This window comes from Magnolia sinica, chromosome 8, assembly GCF_029962835.1.
Source record: "Magnolia sinica isolate HGM2019 chromosome 8, MsV1, whole genome shotgun sequence".
Lineage (NCBI taxonomy): Eukaryota > Viridiplantae > Streptophyta > Magnoliopsida > Magnoliales > Magnoliaceae > Magnolia > Magnolia sinica.
The window spans coordinates 11,908,475-11,932,554 of NC_080580.1; the positions used below are offsets into that span (position 1 = coordinate 11,908,475).

General features: G+C 40.4%; 1 protein-coding gene across 3 annotated transcripts; it reads left to right on the top strand.

Moving 5' to 3' along the window:
• The first annotated feature begins 1,136 nt into the window (after positions 1-1,136).
• On the top strand, positions 1,137-19,777 carry LOC131252878 (RHOMBOID-like protein 2). 3 transcript variants are annotated; one of them, XM_058253638.1, is made up of 6 exons: positions 1,142-1,710; positions 5,253-5,416; positions 6,242-6,405; positions 7,757-8,016; positions 18,626-18,752; positions 19,404-19,777. In XM_058253638.1, exons 1-6 carry the CDS (start codon positions 1,349-1,351, stop codon positions 19,527-19,529), a joined length of 1,203 nt encoding a protein of 400 aa, XP_058109621.1. In that variant the 5' UTR covers positions 1,142-1,348; the 3' UTR covers positions 19,530-19,777. The 3 variants fall into 3 exon arrangements, 2 of the variants coding, with proteins under 2 accessions (XP_058109622.1, XP_058109621.1); XR_009174733.1 differs by lacking the exon at positions 7,757-8,016 and having other exon boundaries at positions 1,139-1,710; positions 19,404-19,502; XM_058253639.1 differs by lacking the exons at positions 18,626-18,752; positions 19,404-19,777 and having other exon boundaries at positions 1,137-1,710; positions 7,860-8,012.
• Positions 19,778-24,080: the final 4,303 nt, after the last annotated feature.

A 24,080-nucleotide genomic window follows, 5' to 3' on the forward strand; every position in this document is an offset into this window, starting at 1 on the left:
GTCACTCTAATACCAACTGTAAGCTGTATGCAGAATTACAAAGGATCATGCTGTGCATTGAGTACGGAGATAAAATAGAGTCAATGCATTGTGTAGTCTCTCACACCTTATACCCTTAGAGAAGCAATGGGATGAGAATGAAAACTTTTGTTATATGTAGGCTTCAGGACCCAACCTTTTTTATATAAATTAGAGAGTCGAGGAGTTTGAAATCCACCGGAACTACTCTCCCTAATTCTCCACACCATTTTAGTAATACTAGTCCAACTAGAATATTGTGTCTATTTTACTCAGATGTAAGACTCATCGTTACAAATAGATGACAACCAACATAAATCATTAGGTAGCTATTTGGTTTTTAAGTAAATGAGATATTATTATCATTTTCAAGTGTTTGCTTGAATTAAAATTATAACTTGTAAATAAAGAGTCAAATACACTTATAAAAGAAGTAGGTAAAATAAATTGTAATTATTATGTTTTCACGTCATAAAATTACTGATTTTGTATTAATTTCCACGTGAACCAAAAAATGTAGTCAAATCACCGGTTCAGTAAAATAGAAGTAACATTATCACATCGTTACAAGAGTAATATACTCACTTACAACCATATATCAGTATAATTGAAAAACCAAATAAGCCCTAGGTGGACCATCCCCACCAAAAGATCCCAAAATTTATATATTTGGCCACTTGATGATTAGATCATCCGAATTTTTTAAGTTTATCATACATGCATTATTATAGGCCAACGTTTCTATAACTACTTACCCTCTAGACAGCGTGTGAAACAATCAATTCCTCAAAAGTAAAGGCAGTAAAACACCGTGTGGAAGAATACACAATATATCTGTAAACCATGTGGAGCTACTTCCAAGTGGGTCCTTGCTCTCACTCCGGCGGTAGACTCCAGGGAGTTTCAACACCTGGTTGAGGGTTCAAGTACCCATAGGTGGTGAAATTCCACTAAGGCGTGAGTGTGTGGTGCGTGTGTTTTTGTTTTTTTAAGATAATTTTAAAAAAAATTGTGGAGCTACTTCCAATTATGCAAACTAAAGGGGAGGTGTTTACAGTTATCATAAATAGAGGGTTGTCATTACAATTATTCCAAAGTTATAATTTCAATTCTCCCCCTCTGCGATTTCTGCCTTTCCTTCTTCCGGTCTCCCACCAAACGCTTTTCCTTTTCTCTTTTTTCTCAACTTCCCAAATCTCCGCCGATTTCTGTCTTTTTCCTCGTCTCCTCTGTCCATATCTCCCATCCTTCCCATTTTCGTCTTCTTCTCCTCCTGCGATCGAAATTCTCTGCTGATTTCTCAAAAGATTTCAGAAAAGAATCTATTCCGATGGGGAGGGAATCACCCTCCGAAATCGAGATCAAGGTCCATCCGCGTCGGGGCAGCAGCGACAACACCATCCATCCCCTGTCCAGCGATTCCATGTCGTCCGCTCCGCCACCGGCGTCCGTCCCGCCGCCGGTCTCAGTACCGGTGGCGACCCCGCGGTTCCAGCCGTTCGAGCCGTTCCGCCGGTGGTTCCCATGGATGGTGCCGTCCTTTGTCTTCGCCAACGTCGTGGTGTTCGCCGTCACCATGTTTATCAATAACTGCCCCAAGAACTCTTCTGGCTCGTGCATTCTCAGATTCCTCGGCAGATTCTCTTTCCAGTCTCTCAAGGAGAACCCGCTCTTCGGGCCTTCTTCGTCAACGTTAGTCTCTCTTTCTCTCTTCTCCTGTTGTTTGATTGGGTTTCTTAGATCGAATTCAAATTGTTGTTGATATGAATAATGAGTTGGGTTTTCTTTATCAGATTTGGTAAGAAAGAAATTGATTGGAAAGGGGATTTTAGGCAGTGGTTTGTTGTTTTTGGGGTGCTGGTTGTTATCAGTGTTTCCTTAATGGGAAATTCTAGACTGGGAAATCTTGAATTTTCAAATCATGATTTTGCAAAAATTGTGACGAATATTTTTGTCGGTAAATTTAATTTGAAGTTGGCAATATGGGAATTGGCAGTGCTTGATGCACTTCTAGGGATATTTGAACGGTTAATTTGATGGGCCGCCATGTGAAGGAGCAATGGCTAAAAAAATCATGATGATTTGGATTATCTAAGATGCTGCATTAGCATCCTGAAATTGAATGGTTAAGAAAAAGTGGAGGAAGCAATGAGCAATGGTCCACATTCAACAGGAGATCAGTGATCAAGTGGTTAGGAGTATCAGATCTTAGTGTTGGGACGCAATCTGCCCTCATGGTGGTCCACCAAGCCATTGGTTGCGATTGCCCTGGAATTGTGTGTTTTAATCCAGTTATCGAGTCAATGAGATTTCGACACCTGCATTGCAAAGAAATGGACAAGAGTACACTCACAAGAATAGTTGAGTAGAGAGGGAGAAGTAATTTTGTTGATATCAAATTTCTTCTTACAATGCTTGAGAAAAATTCATACTTAGAAAATTCTGAATGTGTACCTCCTACACCGGTATCCCTGTCATAGACCCTAAGTGAAAATTTGGGAGTTGAGATATTTTAACACCTCATGGTCCGAGTTAGAATGAATTCCCGATGAATTAGGTAATGCCTCCAATGTTGTAGCGCTTGGACCATTGCATAGAACTTGAGAGCATATGTGGAGTAGTTTTTTCATGCATCATTAAGCTTTTCGCTAAAGAAAGTGATTGGCTTTCCTTTCCGACTCAACACCGCACCAATGCCAACATTTGAAGCGTCGATTTTCACTTCAAAGACTTCATTGAAGTTCGGAAGTGAAGAACTGAAGGCTTTGTCATCTTATTTGTTTATTTATTTTTTAATGGCATTGAAGCTTTGGTCCGCTGCTTTATTCCATTTGAACTTGCCTCCGCACATGCAATCAGTGATATGTGCGTGATTGTACTAAAATTTTGGATAAATCTCTAGTAAATTGTCATCAAGCTGTGGAAAGAAAGGTTTATGGGGTGGGTCATTACACAATAGTCTTGAGTTTCTCTTGGTAAACCTTAATCCCTTTAGCAGACACAATATACTAAAAAAAAAAACATAATATTATTGAAAATGAGTGGGCACTTTTTCAATTTAATAAATAGTGACTCCCTGTGTAGGACATCAGATATTTGTCATAAGTGATCAAGGTGAATAGATGAATCATGATTAAAAACAAGAATATCATCAAAATAAACAACTAAGAACTTTCTTATAAAAGTGCAGAGTACCTTTGCCATCAACCTTATGAAAGTGTTGTGTATTTGAAAAGTCGAATGGCGTGACAAGCCACTTGCACATCTTGTCTTGAGTCTTAAATATGGTCTTTCACTCATCCTAAAGTTGGATACGTATTTGATGCTATTCATACCTTAGGTTAATCTTTGAAAAGTCCTTTGTTCCAGCAACATATCCAGCATATCATCCAAGCGAGGAATATGAAACCGATACTTGATAGTAAGCCGGTTGATCGCAAAACTATCCACACACATTCTCCAATATGAAACCGATACTTGATAGTAATTGCATCTTTGAAAGCCAATTTATTTCTTATGTTCGAGTTAAGACCATTAAGATATCTTGAAATCTTTTGGTCTTCATACTCACATGACCTTGCTCGTGATGTCAACATATGCCCTAGGTGTTGATTTGATCCAAAAGAGGAAATAAAAGGGAAGTTTTATATTATTCAAACCCAATGAACTCTAGTGGAAGGTTGTTTTGGGTAAAATCCCTACAATGCTCTGAAAAAGTCTGGCCAAAATGGTAGGAGAATATTACCCGCATTCTTTCATTATGATTCATTTGCGTCCATTTTGGTCAAATGTACAAATAGACCAAAATGAAATGAAATTGACCACCAAGCTTTAACAAAATGGCATTTGTGATTGTGATTTGATGTTATGTAGGCATGAGTAGCCATAACACCACAATCAGAAGAGGCCTAAGAGGTGCATCTAGGCAAGAGATTGTTCTCTCTTATATCTGAATGCGGGAAGCAGGTGTCATGTGGAGCATTGGACTGCATTTTGAAATTGTTTGAGGGTGTCTGGTTAGTGAACGGTTGATCTTTGTTATGCTTTCAATCTAGTTGGGGTCTTTCTATGTGCAAATACTTGGTGGGTTGGCGTTTTGTGTCAAATATTTCATGCTTGGAGCTTTCTAGAGGGTATCTGCATGTATTTTGTCAAACAACCACAGCACTCATGAAGGCACGCACAAGAAATTGAAGGCACACCTGTTTCATACTTCAGATATACCTCACCGTCTTTGTCAAACAATTAATGCATGTGCTGATTTTCTTGTATATCTTGATCTATTCTGATGAGGAAGTATTACAAAATGTCAGTTCTTTCTAGAGGGTGGAGTGCTTTTCTTTGAAGTCAGTTATTTGGTTCATTTAGTTAGTGAAACTAAAAGTCTTACAATTTAGTCCTTTGCCATTCTAGAGGCGTTAGACATACACCACGTGGATGTGGTAGTAACTTGAGATTTTAAATTTCATTCCTGAAGGAAGGAATCCTGGGATGATAGCTGATATGCCATTTAATTTCATTCCTCAAGTTGTATAATTTTAATAATCTAAAGGTGTCAAACTTACACCCCACAATTTAATCCTTTGCATGTTGGATGATGGACCTCTTCTCCAACAGGCTGGACATGGAGATCCGAAGATCCCCCGAGGGCCATTGCCTTTGCATGGCTAGCGGGGAAGGGATCATATTTTGACGAGAGATTGCGTTTGACAGAGAAATATGGTTCTAGTGAATTGGTGTGTCATGTCTTAGAGATGAGGAAAACATTAATCCTCTCCTTATCCATTGTTCCTATATGGGTGCAGTTTGTGAGTGGTGCCTCCAGCAATTTCAAGTGCCGTGGTCGATGCCTTTCTCTATCTCACAGCTAGTAGGCTGCTCTTGACAGAAGCATTTTTCCATTTGGAGTCATTGTTTTTTATCTGTCCTTTGGGCCATCTGGGGGGAGAGGAACAGTCACACCTTTCACCTGAGTTCTGATCTCATCTACTATTGCTAGAATTAAATGCCTTTTGCTCATGGCTGCAGGTCTAGTGGCTCCTCTAGCCAGGGATCTAGGTCTTGTAATTGGTCAGATATTGTCTGTAATGTGATTCCTTTGAAGTGGGCTTTCGGCTCCCCCACTTTTCTTATAATAAATCCTATATTACCGAAAAAAGAAAGTTGTTTACATTCTTTTACATTTTGTAGTTATTAATTGTGAAGGCTAATCATTACATTCATTATTCCTTCAGGCTAGAGAAAATGGGAGCTCTAGAAGTGAGTAAAGTGGTTGGTGGACACGAAGGATGGCGACTTATCACTTGCATTTGGTTACATGCTGGGGTTGTCCATATACTTGCCAATATGTTGAGTCTTATTTTTATTGGAATTCGGCTTGAGCAAGAATTTGGGTTTGGTATGTACAAATCATCTTTCAGCTTCACCTGTTTAATAAATTTCAGTATCTATTGTTTGCTTTAGGCCCAAATGTATTGGTTATAGAGGCATTATACCGTGCCCAAGCTGGGAGTTCGTACAGTACATGGCTTTCTGTTTCTACAGATGGGTTCCATAGTTCAGTGATTCAAAAAATTGATATTATGGATCCCACTTTTGGTGAGCCCATGCATAAGAAGTCTCTCAAATGGGAACATCCTACCCTTCAATTGGTGGCCGACCAATAGATGGTTAAGAAAGAAAAAAACAGCAGTGGTCTGCACTCAACCTGAAGAAGCCAAATTATTCTAAGGTTAGGAAGGATCTTTCGAGTCTGGGGAATTTTTGGTGCACAGCCATCCACATTCCACTGGGAGGCCCATCATATCAACAATTTGGGTCACTGAACTGTGGGCCCCACTTGTACAGACTGGAAACCAAGTCAACTTCATACACTCTAGGTCCAAGCTACACATGATGCCTTGCTGTTTGTATTGGTAGTTAAAATCATTATCTTTGTTGTTAATATCCACAATATTATCAACGGGTACATCTGTGCATCCATTCACCTGTGAATGCTTACTTGTGTTATCATATGCAGGAGTTTGGGAAAATGTGTTTGTTTTATGTACATATACACTGGTAGTTTGCTAACTATTCTATTTATGAATTTGTCTCCTTATATCAATGATCATATTTCAAGATGCATTGTCTTGTTTATGAGCATTCTCTGCACTGTAATTTGAAATTCTGGAATGGAGAAGCATTTATCAAAGAATCTAAAGCCCATTTGGTCTTCTTACAGTGCGAATTGGCATGTTGTATGTCATCTCTGGGTTTGGTGGGAGCTTGTTGTCTGCTCTTTTTATCCAATCAAGTATCTCTGTTGGTGCTTCTGGTGCGCTTTTTGGATTACTAGGCGGCATGCTTTCCGAACTCATCACAAATTGGACAATCTATGCAAATAAGGTACCAGTGGAACTTACTGCATTTAATGGAAATAGGATTTCTATAGAGATTTAGCTTGTTTAGACTTTAGTTGGAACTACATGATCCTCTACCTGAGGATATGTAGTGTCCCAGGGCCCTTTGAGTGTACAACTGGTTCCATGGTTTGGTGATCCATACCATTGATCTATTGTTACCACTCCACCCCAAAGCAATGGTCGAAAATCTCAATGATGAATCAATTATAAGCAGTGTTTGAAGTATCAGTATCGTTACAAGTTTCGCTAGCTGGGGATACGGAAATAATATTGTTATTGCCGATTCCTGGAAATGCGGGGAAACATTGGGGAAAATGGTGGAATTTTTCAATGAAACTTCAGGAGATGCTAAAATACACATATTTGTATATTTAAGAATCAAATAATAGCAAAAAAAAGACACATATTTGCATATTTAGGAATTAAATAATAAGTTTCCCTTTAATGAGGCCTAAAATCATGTATCGTTGACATAGGAAAAACATTGGGAAACATGGGGAAAATGGTGGATCCATCCATCCATGTATGCACATACATACATACAAACACACGTGCAAGATCCATCCATCCATCCATCCATGCACATGGACATATATACACATCCATCCATCCATCCAACCAACCAACAACCATCACTCCTTGCATACATATACATACATCCAAACATGCATTTCATCATACAACCATGCGCCCATAAAAAAATTGAAATGAAAATTTGTTTGGTGATACCAGTACATTGGTGATATTATCGAAATATCACCGATACACTGGCGATACAAGTGACACCTGGAATTTACATAGTTGAAAATATTGGCAATACACTGGCAATACAAGAGACACCTGGAATTTAAACAGTAAAAAGTATTGGTGATATCAATACATTGGCGATACTTAGCGATGTATCGTCGATACTTTGGAATTTCTGATACCACCAGTGTTATCGGTATCGCTATAAGTGTTATTGTATCACCGAGTTGGAGATATGGATAATATCAGGGATATTTCAATAATATCTGGGATACTCCGAACAATGATTCTAAGTACCTAACACTACAAGATAGCTAGTAAATTCAACTAGGATTGGATGGTCCACCTTCAACAAAAAAAGGGCAAAGATTGGATGACTAGGATCTTAAGATATTGGAGACTTTTAGTGCATGGGCTATCCATGATGGGCCCAACAGATTAATAGTATGGATCAATAAACCACATGCACCACCTGTATACATTCCAAGCCCAAGTATTCTAAATTTCCTCTAGCTCAGGATCATATATTTCCCAGTTTTTGGTTACATTGTGGCCATTTTCCTAACTATTTCAAATTTTATTGTCAGTTGGCAGCATTGTTGACTCTCTTGTTCATCATTGTGATCAATTTAGCCATGGGAATCCTCCCACACGTGGACAACTTTGCTCATATTGGAGGATTTATTTCAGGGTTTCTTCTTGGATTCGTTTTTCTGATTCGCCCTCAATTTGGATGGATCAGCCGTAAATATGTCCCTCCAGGATATGATATTGCTCTGAATAAGCCAAAACACAAGCCATATCAATACATATTGTGGGTTGTTGCTCTAACTCTTCTAATCATTGGGTAAGTTGCTAAAATCTGTTTGTTTGTATATCCTCTAAACATGCCTGTCTGGTACCCCTTTCATTTCATTTTCTGCCACTGAATAGGTGTTGCAAAATCCAGGCCGAAGCTGACCCCAGGCCTGGCCCATTGACGGCCCCTATACTCATGTACAAGATCTGGGTTGTTGATTGGGTGGTGGCCAATAGCCACTGTGAATCTGGGATGGCCAGAATAGGCTTCTCCCAGCAATTTAGGGTTGGCTTTGCAAATCTTACCAATCATTTGAAATAGGAAGTCTTACCATCATTTGGCCATAGTTCAATGACCGGCTGCCTACCTAACACCAACCTCCTCTATCTTGGGTGGGACCTGGTGGTATGCTACACCAGGTGTGACTTGTTACTTACATACGTATGCATGTAAATGTAAACGCAAACTTACTTCCAATAGTTACTTGTTTTCAACATTAACTGTGTTCACAGTATCTAATTCCTTGGTGTCCTTCTTTATTGTTTGAGCTTTGCTACACCCACACTCGTGGGGAAGGCGGATCATGTGCACACCGTATGCGTGCGAGCATGGCTCAGAGCTAGATATTCGAGCCATCCATAAGGGGGTCCCCGTTATATCCTGGCCTAATCAGGCTGGTCCTTCAATCCTGTTGGCCATAGTTCACGAAACAATGTACAGCTGAAGTTTTATAAGCCATCACCTGTTTCTAACATGGTGACCACCTGAGTCTGGGTGGCAATAGTCTGAGCTAGGGCTAGGCTGGGGTGTACCCTAGCTCAACCCTGGTCCTAATCAAGCTGGAGAGGCCCTAGACCTATGAGGCTGGCCCTACAGAAAAAGATTAAAATAATTGAAAGTTTGAAGTAGTCGAAACTAATAATTCTTGGGGGGATATTCCATCAACGACAAGTTCGATCATACATACGGTTTGGATCAGTGCAACATGACTCTCGATCAAAAGAGTGTCTTTCAACTACACATGTGTTGAGTGGGAACCGCTAACAAGTGTCAAGTGGTCTTTAAACCATCCATTCTTTATATATAATAATGTCCTACTTGATGATTGAACTAGGCTGATGGTACTGGCCGGCCGTTTCATTGTTGGCCTGGCCTAAACACAGGGCCTATGTTTAAAGCTTTTGCCCACATGGGCCAACTTTAGGGGCCCTGGCTGATCAGCACATTGTGACCCCCATACAAGCCTGATTTATGAAGTGAACATCAACAAGGTCAGACCCACCCACCAGGTGGATGACTTGGATATTGCACTTGTCTTCCACACGGGCACATGTTGTGGCACGTGGATGGGATCCCTTGCATATTTGTGTGGCCTTAGCAAACCTCTCACGCATCCAACAAAAGAGTGCACTAGAGAAGGCACTTTGAGTCCATAATACATACAATTACTCTTGTCACTCTCTCTTTGGTTAAGGTGTTAGCAATTTCATTTGCTTCTCTTCCTCCCACATTATAGAACAAGATGTTTATCCACGGGCTACCTGGAACGCAGACCACTCTGCTACAGTATCGGGTATGCAGTGCTCCTGTATGTGGAATGTTGCAGGTAGTGTCAATTGGGTCAGTTTGGTAGAAACTACCAAGTATACGCAATGTGTTTATATATACAAACTGATGTGGTCACTAATATAGGAAAGGATGGAAGTCATTATTATAAATACTACGTGAATAGCATTATATGCTTTGCGTAAATCAAAGTATAGCTTCCTAGATTAAAAAAACAAACTTAATGACTTAGTCAACCATAAGGGTATAGAACCATAATTTGGGGTCATCTGAATTAGCAACAATGATTGCAAGTGATCCAGAATCAAGACATGCAATCCGGAATAGAGGGTTTTAGCAATCTAGCAAACTTGATTTATACTAGATTCTGGTTCATGAATTTCATCAATGATAGTAGCTTGATTTCCTATGATGAAGATGCCATTTTGAAACTATTTTGAGAATCTCCTTGAACATTTGGATTTCCGAATAGCAACAAAGTGAATAATCTCTCAAACATTGCTGATGAAGAGTTCACATCGACTCCTCATCCAAAGCTCCCAAAACCAGCTGTGCCAGCCATTTTGAGATTTCATCGAATCATCTAGTTTGTACTGTCTTAGTCTCATCTCTTGTAATAGAGTGCAGACCAAATCCTTCCCAGCCTGTAGAAGTGAGAATTTGGCAACTCCCAGAACCAAATCCATCATCATTCTTGTGTGAATAGTATCTCTCTCTTGAGCTTTATTCCTCAAGGTGTGGCCTGCCTTTTGTGCAGTCTACATGACAATGAGTATCAAATCTCAATTTCTGTTTAGTTATGATGCATTTCTTTTCTTGCCTGATCTAATCAGCCCAATGTGGTTTCCCCTAAATGTTTTGAGAAAGGTCTCAGGACAGCTAAGTTGTCCAAGATGGTTGTCTGTACCTGTATCTTCCCACCAAAAATAAAGAGGGCACAGACTTCATCATCTTATTTTTTGTGCTTGCCTGAAAGACTTGTTCTGCCCATCAATCTCTTTTGCAGACAGACAGAAATTCAACTCATCCAAGACAAAGTTCGTCGGTTCAGAACAGTGTTACCTAGACATGTAGCACGCCGTCAAGTGTCAAGGTGTCCTAAAGTGTCCAGCATGGCAAACTTAAAATACCTAGGCACAGAGACACTTCCGTACACAAATAAATAACAATTTAAGTAAATAAATAAAATAAAATAAAACAATGAAAACATTAAATACGAAGGAAATTAGAAAGAATGTTCACATAGTTCCAATAGAAACAAATTACTAGTAGTTCTTAGGTAACAAATACCTAACAAATAATTGATTAACAAAACATTAAAAGTCACAGCTAATTACCCAGGGGAAATAGTAGATCTTATGAACATCACTTGCTATGTTAAAATATATTTAGAAACCAAACAAAAAAAGAACAAAAAGGAATAACAAAGCGTGTACTTTTTGGTTACATTGGTCATGTAATGGAAAATGAACTGGAATCTAGTGAGAGAGAGAGTCCTTATGGGTAACTTCAATAACAAGAGAATGGAGGCAATCTCGAGGACTAAGAGTGAGAGATCTCTAGCTCGACAAAATAAATTTACATAACGAGAAAAAAATAAAGAAGAGAGGGAGGTTAAATGAAATCTTTGTGCAGAAAAAATGTTGGGACACCTCATGTAAAGTGTACATCACACGACACTATTGGATGACATCACTAGGAGTCTAGTACATTTTGTCCACACAAATTTTGAAGTGTCATTTTGTCCAGGAGTGTCCAAGTGTCAGCACAGCAAAATCGTAGAAAGTGAAGTGTTTTTTTTGGGAGAATTAACTGCGAATTTCATTAAAGAAAGAAGGAAACATGAAAGGGGAGAACCCGCTGAGATAGCAGGCCACACACTCTTCAAAAAAGAGAAAAATTACAAGAAGACAAATTAACGACATTCAAGGCCTATTCGAAAATAAATTGGTGCACCCTTTTAACTATGAACTCCACCGAATTTGAGACATCTCTAAAACATCTACTGTTTCTTTCTTCCCAAACTGCCCACCAAACGGCTAAAAGAGACATTCTCCAAACCACAAAAATATCTTTACCCAGGGACACGCCTTGCCAGGCTGCGAGAAGACGATCCCTAAAATGCAGGAAAGACCATGAGACTGCGAACGAAGACAACAGGACTGACCAAACCTGTTGGAAAAAAGGGCAGTGAATGAATAGGTGGTCTGTCGTTTCTTCATTTGCCATGCAACAAAGACAAATGTTTGATATTATTTATCATTCCCCTTTTCTTTAGATTATCAATTATAAGGACTTTCCTTCTCCCCACTAACCAACCAAAAACTGTAATCTTAGGAGGCACTTTGTATTTCCACACTTTAGCTATCATTACCTCATCAGGTAAAACTGATTTTCTGCCAATGCAAAGATATAGGGATTTCACTGAAAATAGACCCTTTTTATCAAGGCTCCAAACATGCCTATCATTTTGAAGAATATTTGGATGACAATTACCAATGTGGTTGAGAAGAGCCGCAAATTCTTCAATTTCCCAGTCATGGAAATTCCTTCTGCATGGGGGATGCCAAACCGCTTCATTGCCATGAAAGGAGTAGCAATCAGCGACCGCGATGGAACAGTTGGGAGCCAGACGATATATAGAGGGAAAGTCCTCCTTCAGGGCCGAGGAACCTACCCAAATATCTTCCCAAAATCGGGTCTTGTCTCCTTTGCCTATAGAGTGTCCGATCCTATTGCGAACTTCCTTACTGGAGCTTAGCACCCATCTCCATAGAGAAGAAGCTCTATAGGAGGAGTCCTTGGACCACCAGCCATCAGACGTACGCCCATATTTGCATTTGATTAGATTGTTCCAAAGCGCCCCTTCTTCAGTCCCAAGTCTCCACCACCACTTGCCTAGTAAGGCCTGATTCATAGCTTTAAGATTTCTTCTAACACCAGCCCCACCTTCTTGATATTCCTGACACACCTCATTCCAATCGAGTAAATGAAATTTCTTCTTATCCTCCATCCCATGCCAAAGAAAGTCCCATCTTAATCTTTCCAAAATCGCAAGAATCTTAGCTGGACACTTGAAGAGAGACATGAAATATAGGGGAAGGTTAGAAAGAGCCGCTTTAATCAAAGTAAGACGCCCGCCTAAAGATAAATATCTGCATTTCCACCTGGCTAAGTAAGATTCAAACCTATCGATAACTTTATCCCATAAAACCAACGGAGGTTTACCTACGTATAACGGGAGACCAACAAAGGTTGTCGGAAGTGATCCCGTAGCACAACCAAAAAAATCAGCAAACACTTTAGATTCAGCAGCAGCCAAGTTGACACCAATCATCCTTGACTTTGTCAAATTCACTTTAAGACCCGAAACTGCTTTGAAACAACGGATAGAGGTGCGGAGATTACTGACTTTATTGAGATCTGCCTCACAAAAAAGAAGGGTGTCGTCTGCATATTGGATATGAGAAATGGGGGAGTCCATACCTTTCACCATGAAACCACCAATAATACCTTCTACCTGACCTTTGCTTAACATACTTGAGAGAGCTTCACCCACGATAAGGAATAAGAAGGGGGAGAGAGGGTCTCCTTGCCGCAAGCCCCTTGAACTCTGAAAAAAACCTTTAGGGGACCCGTTTAAAATTATCGAGAAAAAAGCTGACCCAATGCATTCCTTCATCCAAGATATCCACTTGGTCCCGAAACCCATCCTATGGAGCATATACAGGAGGAACTGCCAGTCGACGTGATCATATGCCTTCTCTAAATCAAGATTACATAAAAGGCCCTTAGCTCCAGATTTATGATTTGAGTCTAGACATTCGGCAGCAATGAGGGCGCTGTCAATGATTTGTCTTCCAGGAATAAACGCACTTTGATTATGGGAAATAATCTTGCCTAATACCCCCTTCAATCGAGAAGCCAAGACTTTGGCCAGAACTTTATAGGGCCCCCCGAGGAGACTGATCGGCCTATAGTCTTGCAAAGATTTCGCTCCACGAATCTTAGGAATAAGCATGATAAGAGATGCCCCCATCAATCTGGACAGCCTACCGTTGATGAAGAACTCCTTGAAGAAAGCCATAAGATCGTCCTTCAAAACATCCCAGAAATGCTGATAAAATAAAATTGGGAAACCATCAAGACGGAGAGCCTTATCACCTCCCAACGCCTGGACTGCCATTTTAACCTCCTCGATCGTAAACTCAAATTCAAGAAACAAAGCTTCCAGCTCAGAGATACGCTGAAACGAAAGGAAATTCAGGGTCAGTCTACGCCAACCTTCTGCCTGAAGAAGATTTCTGAAAAAAGAAATGGCCTCCTCTGTAATACGGTGTTTCTCTTCAATCCGCACTCCATTCTCCAAAAGACTACTGATCTTATTCTTTCTGGCTCGTGCACTAGCCAGAGAGTGAAACTATCTAGTACTTTTGTCTCCTTCCTTTATCCACTTACTACTGGATTTTTGCCTCCACGAAATCTCGTCTTCGGACACCTGTCTGAGAAATCCTAAACTAGCTTGGCTCTTCTGGCCCAAATTGCACTATCGGAAGGCCTATCTTCTATCGCAACATCTATGGACTGAATCTCGAGCAGAATGGCCTCAGTTTCTTCCCGCCTTCTACGAAGATCCTCCTTCTTCCAACCTTTTATCTTCTCCTTCAGCATATTCAATTTTTTGCTAAATTTGTACCCTGCAAAACCATTGATCTTGAACCCTTTCCACCACTCTGAGATAAGCTGCGTGAAACCCTCGATCTTCAACCAAGATGCATCAAACCTGAACGGCTTCGTTCCCCAGTTGTCCTCCTCCATAGAGAGAATAATTGGACTGTGATTTGAAGTCAGACAAGGCAGCGCAGATTGCGAAAACAGAGGGAATGCTTTGATCCATTCCCCTGACAGAAGAAATCTGTCCAGGCGTGCCAGAGTTGGGACCGATCTCTAATTAGACCATGTGAATCTCGAGCCGATCAAAGGAGGATCCACCAATGCATGGAACTCGATCCAACGAGAAAAAGAGCGCATGGCTGGAGAAACTCTACCATCCTTGGATTTCTCTTCTGCATATCGCATAATGTTGAAGTCTCCTCTAATGCAACAAGGGCCATCAAAGCTATGCCTGACTACATTTAATTAATCCCTAAAGGCAGTTCTACGATCTTCTTGGTTAGGGCCATACACCGAGCATGGAAAGTGAAGTGTTCACGTAGCATTGCTTAAAAAGACAGGAGAGTACCTTCCTACCGGCCACACTTGTCTCTCATTGCATTGAGGATAGTGCCTGGTAGAGTATGCGTGCATGCATGCTAAGTCCTACAACAAGCGCAACCCTCATGTTTAGTAACCACCATTGAGTTTGGAACCCTGAACAGATTGCCAGTGATAAGCTGAAGGTCCGCTTCCAACCACACTAACATATGATGTGATAGTGTGAACAAAGGCCAAGAAGAGTAGTTTCCGAGTGGTTGTCCAACTACAAAGCAAACAACACATACTTTAGGACCCTATACAAAAGGAAACTTATTATGCATTCTCGTTTTTTGTAATGTTTTGAGTTCCAAGTATGGAATCAATGTCTCTTTTAACATCTCCTGAAGTTTCATTGAAAATTTCCATCATTTTCCTAATGTTTCCCTCATACAGTGATACATTCCTTAATACATGCGATATTTCGCACTCGATAGCTATGCGCTTCCATATCCCAAAGGTGCTCACAAGCATTGATACTAATACTGAAAACATTGGTTGTAGATGGTATACCATCATAAATCTAATCCTTATCCCAACTAATTGGGGTTGGCCACAAGAATCTTGTCCTGTCATTCCACTCTATCAAGGACCATATTCTTTGTTAAATTACAAGCCATTAAGTCAAGCTTAGCCTTCACCTTTCCCTTCCAAAGCTTTTGACTTGAACCAACTCACTCCCAACGGGAGTAGACAGTAACACAATAAGAAAAAAAATTTGCATGTGCCAATCTAAGTCATACTGTTTTCTTCATGATACGGAATCTAAAGATAGAATTCCTAGCTAGCCAATATCTAAGAAAATAAGAAACTATCAAAATAAGAAAAAGAAAAAAGTCTTAAATTACTCATTTCCTAATATAAAGATATGAAAGAAAAAGAAAATTTCCTAATCTAGAGATTTGAAAGAAAAAGCAAGTAGTGATGGGCTAAAAAGGGAAAACGGACATTTTCCTGTGCACATGTGTGGAGTGTGCACGCATGAGATGTGAGCCTTTTCTTCAAATCTTGATTAATCAGCTTGTGTAGCCATTTTGGTTGCATCAATTCCACTGGCTTTGAAAAAAACTCGGCATCGAGTTTAAATTAGTACTCTTAATCTCCCCCGAAGATCATTGTTTGTAGCGTGTCTTCTTCGGCTTCATTGACAGTTGATGGTGGAGACCTACACACTTGACGGGTAGCTTGTGCATTATATGGTGTTGAAACACACAACATCGTTTCTTTTGCTTCTTGTTGATCTTCCACGTTCTAGACGTTGATTGTGGCCCCTTGGTCACAATTGGCTTCCGATTTGCATACCTTGGTTGATGTTGAGATGGTACTATTGTGTTGACCCCTATGGAGTTTGCTACTATGATTGCAGCATTATCCATCTCTTTGACCATTAGATCATCCATATTTGTTAAACCTTCAGTTTCTTCAATTGGATCATCCGTCGACTGATCTTTTGGTTTTACTTGAATTTCCTCCGATCTAACCATTGATCCATCAACCAATCCAAAGGAGGATTCCTTTTTGGTTGCCACACTATCTATAGCCACGCCATTCCTTGGAACGCTAGATAAAACAGATTGAAGCCCATAAAGCTTTTCTTGTTCAATCAATGGCTCAAAGCAAGTTCTCACAAACTCCTTGGGTTCCTCAAATTCATTTGCAATATCTTCCTTGAATGTTTCAATCTCCTTCTTGACTTCCTGCAAATTCTCCCTCTGCATCTTTTGAATCTTAGGTGTCACTGATATTTCCATAAGATAGGATGCTTTGAATAACTGACATGTGAGGAGGGGTATTGGAAGGAATCACCATAAGGCACATATGAAAGTGGATATGACCCAAGGTGATATGAATAGCGATCTTGATCGATGAAGTAACTTGAATAAGAATAGCACGATGGATATGGAAAGGCATAGGAGTCCGAATAGGGAATTGTACGACACATGAGAACACCTTATCCATGACATCTTCTTTTTCTTTTCAATTTCCCAACAGCAGAACTTGCTCTAATACCAAGTAATGCAAACCCTGAAAGGAGAAGCAAATAGATCAAAAAAAAGAAATGGAGAAATTGTGGGAAAGAACCCAACAATCCTCTAGCCGAATGCTAGAGACCATGAATGAAAGATTGTAAGCAAGCTCAACAGTCCTCTAGTCTTGAACTAGAGATCACCCCCCCAACACGTGAGGAGGGGTGTTGAAAAGAATCACCATAAGGCACATATGAAAATGGATATGACCCAAGGTGATATGAATAGCGATCTTGATCGTCGTGGTAACTCGGATAAGAATAGTGTGATGGATATGGAAAGGCACGGGAGTTCGAATAGGGATAATTGTATGACTCATGAGAACATCTTTCTATCCATGACATCTTTTTTTCTTAGTTTCCCAAGAGCAGAACTTGCTCTAATACCAATTAATGTAAACTCTGAAAGAAGAGAGAGAGAGAGAGAGAGAGAGAGAGAGAGAGAGAGAGAGAGAACCCACCAATCCTCTGGCCGAATGCTAGAGACCACGAATGAAGGACTGATAGGGATAATTGTACGACACATGAGAACATCTTCCTATCCATGACATCTTCTTCTTCTTCTTTTTAGTTTCCCAAGAGCAGAACTTGCTCTGATATCAATTAATGTAAACTCCGAAAGGAGAAGCAAATAGATAAAAAGAAAATAAAAAGACAAAAAAAGAAAAGAAAAAAGAGAGAGAGATTGTGGGAAAGAACCCAGCAATCCTCTGGCCAAATGCTAGAGACCGCAAATGAAAGACTGAGCAAGCTTAATAGTTCTCTTGTCTCGAACTAGAGATCACCCCCCCCCCCCCCCCTCACAAAAAAAATAAAAAAATAAAAAATAAAATAAAATACCGTAGAGAAAAATAAGAGAATTTCATAAAAGAGAATGCCATCCTACTTATCTTATACCATAGGCCACAAGCCTTATTTATATTCAGTCTTTACAATTTGCCATAAAACTACGGAATCTAAAGATAGAATTCCTAGCTAGCCAATATCTAAGAAAATAAGAATAAGAAAAAAGTCTAAGCCTAATATAAAGATATGAAAGAAAAATGGAATTTCCTAATCTAGAGATTTGAAAGAAAAGGCAAGTAGTGATGAGCTAAAAAGGGAAAGTGGATATTTTCTTGTGCACATGTGCAGAGTGTGCACGCATGAGATGTGGGGCTTTTCTTCAAATCTTGATTAATCGGCTTGTGTGGTTATTTTGGTTGCATCAAATTGCCTAAGTGATTGTATGCAGTCCAATTGAGATTGGGAGATCCTAACCCTTTGGTTAGTGGCCTAGACATAGATAAGAAAAGCAATCTACTGATCAACATTCAATGGTTAATTGGCCAAATATCGATAGGTTAGGATCTTCCAATCTCTGTGAACTTTGGGGCATCACTTATCGACACAGGGGCAACATCAGATCAACTGGATCAGTGAACCATGGGACGGACAATCAGATTATACATTCGCTAAAGCTCAGGACCTTATAATTCATTTTTCTTCAGAACGTGCCATTTTTTTAAAGCCCAGACATTGGTTTAACTCGTGACATGTATAGTGAATAAATGATAGGAATCTAGCAGCTAAACCCCCTATAGCACATCTGGTAGAGTATTTGTTCTGTAGAAAGTTGGTCTTGTTCAAACCCCACAAGAACCTGCCGGCTGAACCATCTGGTTGGTTTTGGGTTTTTAACAATGGATGATTTTATTAACACATTGTATCTACAGGCATATTTCTATTCCGTCCGAGTAGATTAGATTTTTCACACATCATTATCGTTATGATCCAATGGAATCTAATCCAAACCCATGTTAACTTTCACAGGTTTACGGGCGGCTTGATCATGCTCTTCCGAGGGGTGAATGGTAATGACCATTGCTCCTGGTGCCACTATTTGAGTTGTGTTCCCACGTCAAGGTGGAGCTGCAAGTCAGGATCCATCTCGTGCATGGTCTCTCTCTCTCTGTCTCTCTCTCTCTCTCTCTCTCTCTCTCTCTCTCTCACACACACACACACACACACACACACACACACAGAGTCACACACACAATGATATTTGAAATGGATGCCATCTGAGAAATACACCAGGTAGTGCTCCCAACGGCCAATTTCCATCAAACCCATGCCATGCTAACATTAAAAATTCTTCTAAAAACCCTTTGGGCCTGTTTGGGTGCCACATTAAAGCCATTTAATTTTAAACCTGCACCAAAACTGGCACAATCAGTGGGAGAATCACCTTCAACCTCTTTCACGAAAATATCAAATTACCACCTCCTGTAATGTGTGATTGTGTGGCACATGTGCAAGATTTAAACCATTCATAAGAACCAGGACACAAGAATGGCCCTTCCCTTAAGAAAGGGGAAAAAAGATGCCATTGGATAAGCAGGTGGGCCACAATTATGTACATGATCTTAACCACTGGGATGAATTTGAACATGCTGATCCCACGTGTCACACCTGTCAGAAATAAACTGATTAAGCACATTTCTGTGGGTGGCCCCCAAACAGGCCCAGTTGTACCAACATCATCTTGTTATGCTTTATAAACCCCCAAGTCAAAAACAAAAAATAAAGTGAATTTTCCAACTTGTTGCAGTCGACAATAACGGGCAATCAACTCAACTTGACATGCCAAAGCAATGGTAGAAGCAGCAGCTATCCACTGTCAGAAGCATCGACTGATGCTAAGGTAAAAGCACTATGTACTCGGCTTTGCAGTTGATATATCAGAGGCCCATGCAAGCTTCAGGAAAGGCGTAGATCTCTCTTCCACATTTATGCTATGTAGCTGCTGATTCATGTAGAGTAGATGCCATGTATGAACTACTGTCACAGTCCTTTGGTGATATTGCTTCATCTGGGCATTTGTTTAGTGAAATTTTTTCATCTTTCATTTGCATGATTCCATGAAACACGCCATCTAACATAAGCAGGCACAAGAAATGAGCATCGATTCTTCTTCTTCTTCTTTTCATGAATCCTAACTATTAACTATTCTTTCTCTATTATGGAGTGGAGAAGGCACAATCGCTTGAATGGTTGTATCCACTTTGAAAATCCACCTTTGAGAATGCGTGCCTTGTTAAGACCGCGTTCGGATGCCGTGAAATAGCAGTTTATTTTAAATCACTTGAATGAAAACTGTAGCTTCCCGAATGCAGGATCCCTTTTTGAGGCCTTTAAAATGCAGTGCCTTCATTAAGGCGAGATGATCTTAAAATGCAATTTGAGGTACATCCAAACGCATTCTGAATGCAAGGGGAGCGTGTTAGAGCACCACAGTCATGCTGCAATAAGTGATTTTAATTTACCCTCCAGGAATATGTGGCATGTTTGTGAGATCTGGGCGGTTCGCTGGGTGGACCTGCTGTGTATGTGCTATGGCAGCGACGGTGTGGTGTTCAGGCAGACCATGTACGTGACGAAGGTGCACGCCTCCAATCTTTCTTGGGTGTGGCCCACTTGATGGTGGAACTGTCTGGGAGCAGTCAAATGCATGTAAGAGCTGAGATGATGAATGACCCAGATCTCATAGACACATTGAGGCATGTTGGGAGAGTACAGGTCCTTGAAAGGTCTTGTTTCAGGTATAAGACTACCTAGGTAGCTAATCCATGGGTCCCATTTATAGAAATGGACCCACCCGCAAAAGGGACACTGGCCATTCATTGCAAGTGTTCCAACCAAGCATCAAGATGGTCCCGAAAAGCGTAAATGGACGAGACTAGTACGGGCATAAGATTATTCCGTTGCATCTGGTGGGCCACACACGGGAAGTGTTAGAAAATGATGACCAATAATCCATGTTCGTTGTACAAGTATGGCCCACCTGTTGGTGGGCCTTAGTGATTTTAGGGACAGCACGTCTAAGTATTCTACTGCAGGCCCAGCCCCACCTGGGTCCAGTTCTTCTCATGGCTCATGGGACAGTTTCGGACAAACTTCACCCTTCTTGGCCCTGTTGCAACCTTCAGTTGGCCCCTGATGAATGGCCTATGTCTTGTACACGTGTGCCATTCTGTGATATGTGACCACCAGATGAGGATCCCTCAGAAATTGCCGTCTTTCTACCGCTCAAGCCCTAACATGCAAGATCTGAGGCAATCTGCGCCGAAGTGTGTCAATGGGTCGGGTCAGGCTAGGCCCTGACTATACCAAACCGAACTTATAGATCCATGGCCCGGACCGGCCAAGCTCGAAAACCCAGCATGGGCCTAGTACATAAAACCCAAGCCTGGAAAGTCGGTGGAGCCTGGGCCCCACATAGCCTTACACGAAAGTTGATAAATTCCATCTTCATCACTTGAATGTTCTTGATCCATCCATTGACTAGTAGCTTGTCTATTTGTCAAGAGATTCGTTTACTTGCATGTCGTCGCATCATAGTCATCCCAACTACTTGGGATCGGACACACGGATCCTGTTATACAATTCCACTCTATCAAGGATCATATCCTCGGTATGGCTGTCAATGGATTGGGCTGCACAGTGGGTTTCACGCTAGTCATGTACTTAGACCAGATTTAGACACGCTTCTTAGGCTTATAAGATGGGCTTGGGCTTTGGTATAAAAGGCCTCTTATTTTGGGCTGATATTGGGCTACCATTGGCCCGACTTGACCTGTGCGGGTGTATATAAACAGCTATTAACTGTTACCTCAGTTCTCATCTATCCCACTAGTTCTAGCATCCAAGCCCTTCTTCTCTCTCTGTCTCTCTCTCTAAAAGGATGAAGGGGTGGCTCGAAAGGATGTGGGTGTAAGTAGTAAGAAAAACTTGATGACCTATGCTCTAACTGAAGTTACGGAGAGCAACTTGGCTGCAACATCGAACCAGCTGGTGTGACCTTGTAAATAATTGTAGAATTAGGGTTGTTAATGTACCATCACAACTACCTCCTCAAAACGGATAGTCGCTTTAAAGAATTTAGAAGTTAATCCAACAAGGGCCAACCACCAAGGCATGAAACCTAAACATCTCATTCAAGCTAAACAGGAGCTTGTTGCCTTGTTTGAAGAAGGTTTAATTGAGCCAACAACTTCCTAATGAGTAGAGTTGTACACAAGTTGAACCGAGTCGAGCTTGACACAACTCAGCTTGGCTTGGCTAGCAGCCAACCCCAGCTCGAACTTAGCTTGGCTCGGTCCTCAAGCTTTAACTGGCCAGCTCGGTTCGATTTGGCTAGCAGCTTGGGCCAAGTTCAATCTAAGTTTGAGCCTTGTGACATTTTCTCAAACACATAAAATGCATCTTCAATCTCTCATACTTTGAATGCAAAACAGTAATAACACTTTACAAACATTTCATCAAACACTCGCGAGCAACATAAAGATCTGAATATGAGGGCAGTCCTACAATGTAAATTTTTTTATAATGATTTATTTCTTTAATCTTCACTCGAATGCTCATTTCAAGAATCCCTTGATATGAGGGCAATCCAAGAAACAACACTTTGTTAAGTCATTTCATCAAACACTTAGCAAGCAACATCAAGATCAAAATAATCGAGTCATCGAGCCAATTCAATCCGAGTCAATTCCAGTTGGGGTTTGAGCCGAGTCTAGTCAAGTTGAGCTCCAGCAAGCTTGAACTCAGCTAAAAAAAATTTTGAGATCCAAAAACTAGCTCAACTTGGTTTGAATCCAGTTTCGAGCCAAGACGAGGCGAGTTTTTTCGAGTCAAGTCAAATGAGTTGACCGAGCTAACTCGACTCATGTACAGCTCTACTAATGAGCATGGGAAGCATTTTATGTAAATAAATATTATGAACAAGATTAGGAAAAGCTTAGATTGGTCATCAATTGCCAACCACTGAAAGTGGACTATCCATTCGGATGAGGCAATTGTGATGATACGTTAACAACCCTGATTGTAAGGCCCACCTCAGTGTATGCATTATATATCCATGTCGTCCATTTGTTTTCCAGCTTATTTTTTGGCATGATCCTATAAATGATGTAGAAACAAATTTTAAGTGGACCACACCACAAAAACAATGATTATTGACTATTAAAAACTTTTTGTGGGCCACACAAGTTTTGGATCAAGTTGATATTTTTTTCCCCTTTCATCCAAGTCTATGTGACCTTTCAATAGGTTGGATGGTCAATAAACATTATTGTGGATCATAGGAAGTTTATAATGGTGGGTATTCAATTATCACCATCTTTTATGGTATGTTTCGAAAATTTGCTGATGGCGTAATAGAATTGATACAGCTGCGCGTGCGGAAGCTTGATAGAGCTAAGGAATGAAGGTTATGTCTTAGGGAGTGATTAGGACCAATTTAACAATTTTTCATTTTAAAACATAACCACATAACTTAAACTAGGTAAGGCAATTTATCTCGAAAGCTTCCAAGCTAATAGAGGGTCCAATCACATAGTGTACATATGTGTGTGAGATGTGTTAATTATCATCCCTAGCTTTCATCTAATCACACATATATACAATTAAGCATTCAATCACACAAGCATAAGTAATTAAGTGCGCAAATGACAATTCCAAACACAGGCATATATAGTGATTCAGTTTCTCTACTCCATTCTCAGTGGACGCACTCAACTTATAAATATACTGGATTTCACTATCGGAGATTTTAAATCAGGTTAACATATAATCTTTACAATCGTATATAATGAAGGGCTCTCGCAATAGACTTTGTATGGTTTTCTGTAGGCTCGCCACAAACCTCGGTCCTACACAAGAACCTACTAACGTATACTTATATCGAAGGCTCCTGCAAGAAACTTTAGTTGGTTTTCCTTAGGCTAACCAATAACCTCAATCCTAATTCAAGGCCATACGTTTACTCCTGTCAGATTCTCCCACGGAGACTAACATGCAAACACTCGTACTGGGTGGCCTGAAGATGTTATCAAAAAAAGATGCGCGGTGTGAAAATGAGAATATCCGCCTGCACAACAAAGTGAATTTTTCATAGGCCAATGTGGAGTGGTTGAAGGTATTTATATTTTTAACTATTTTCATGTACGAGTCTTATTTATTGTGATGTAACTAATATATGTGAGTTCATGCAGGGTGCACATCTCACGTCAATGGGGGTCATGATGCAGGTCCAACCCTCCTTACCTGATAAGTCTGTATTTATGGACCATTAAGAAGGCTTATCCTAAAGGAATATGAATTTGTTAAGGCGGCTTGTGTTGACTGTACTCATGCTTGGCTAAAATGTATATGGGAGAATGCATGGGTCGATGATTGGGTAAAAGTTTAGCACAAAAGTCTTTTACGTACTTTAATTTATATTAAA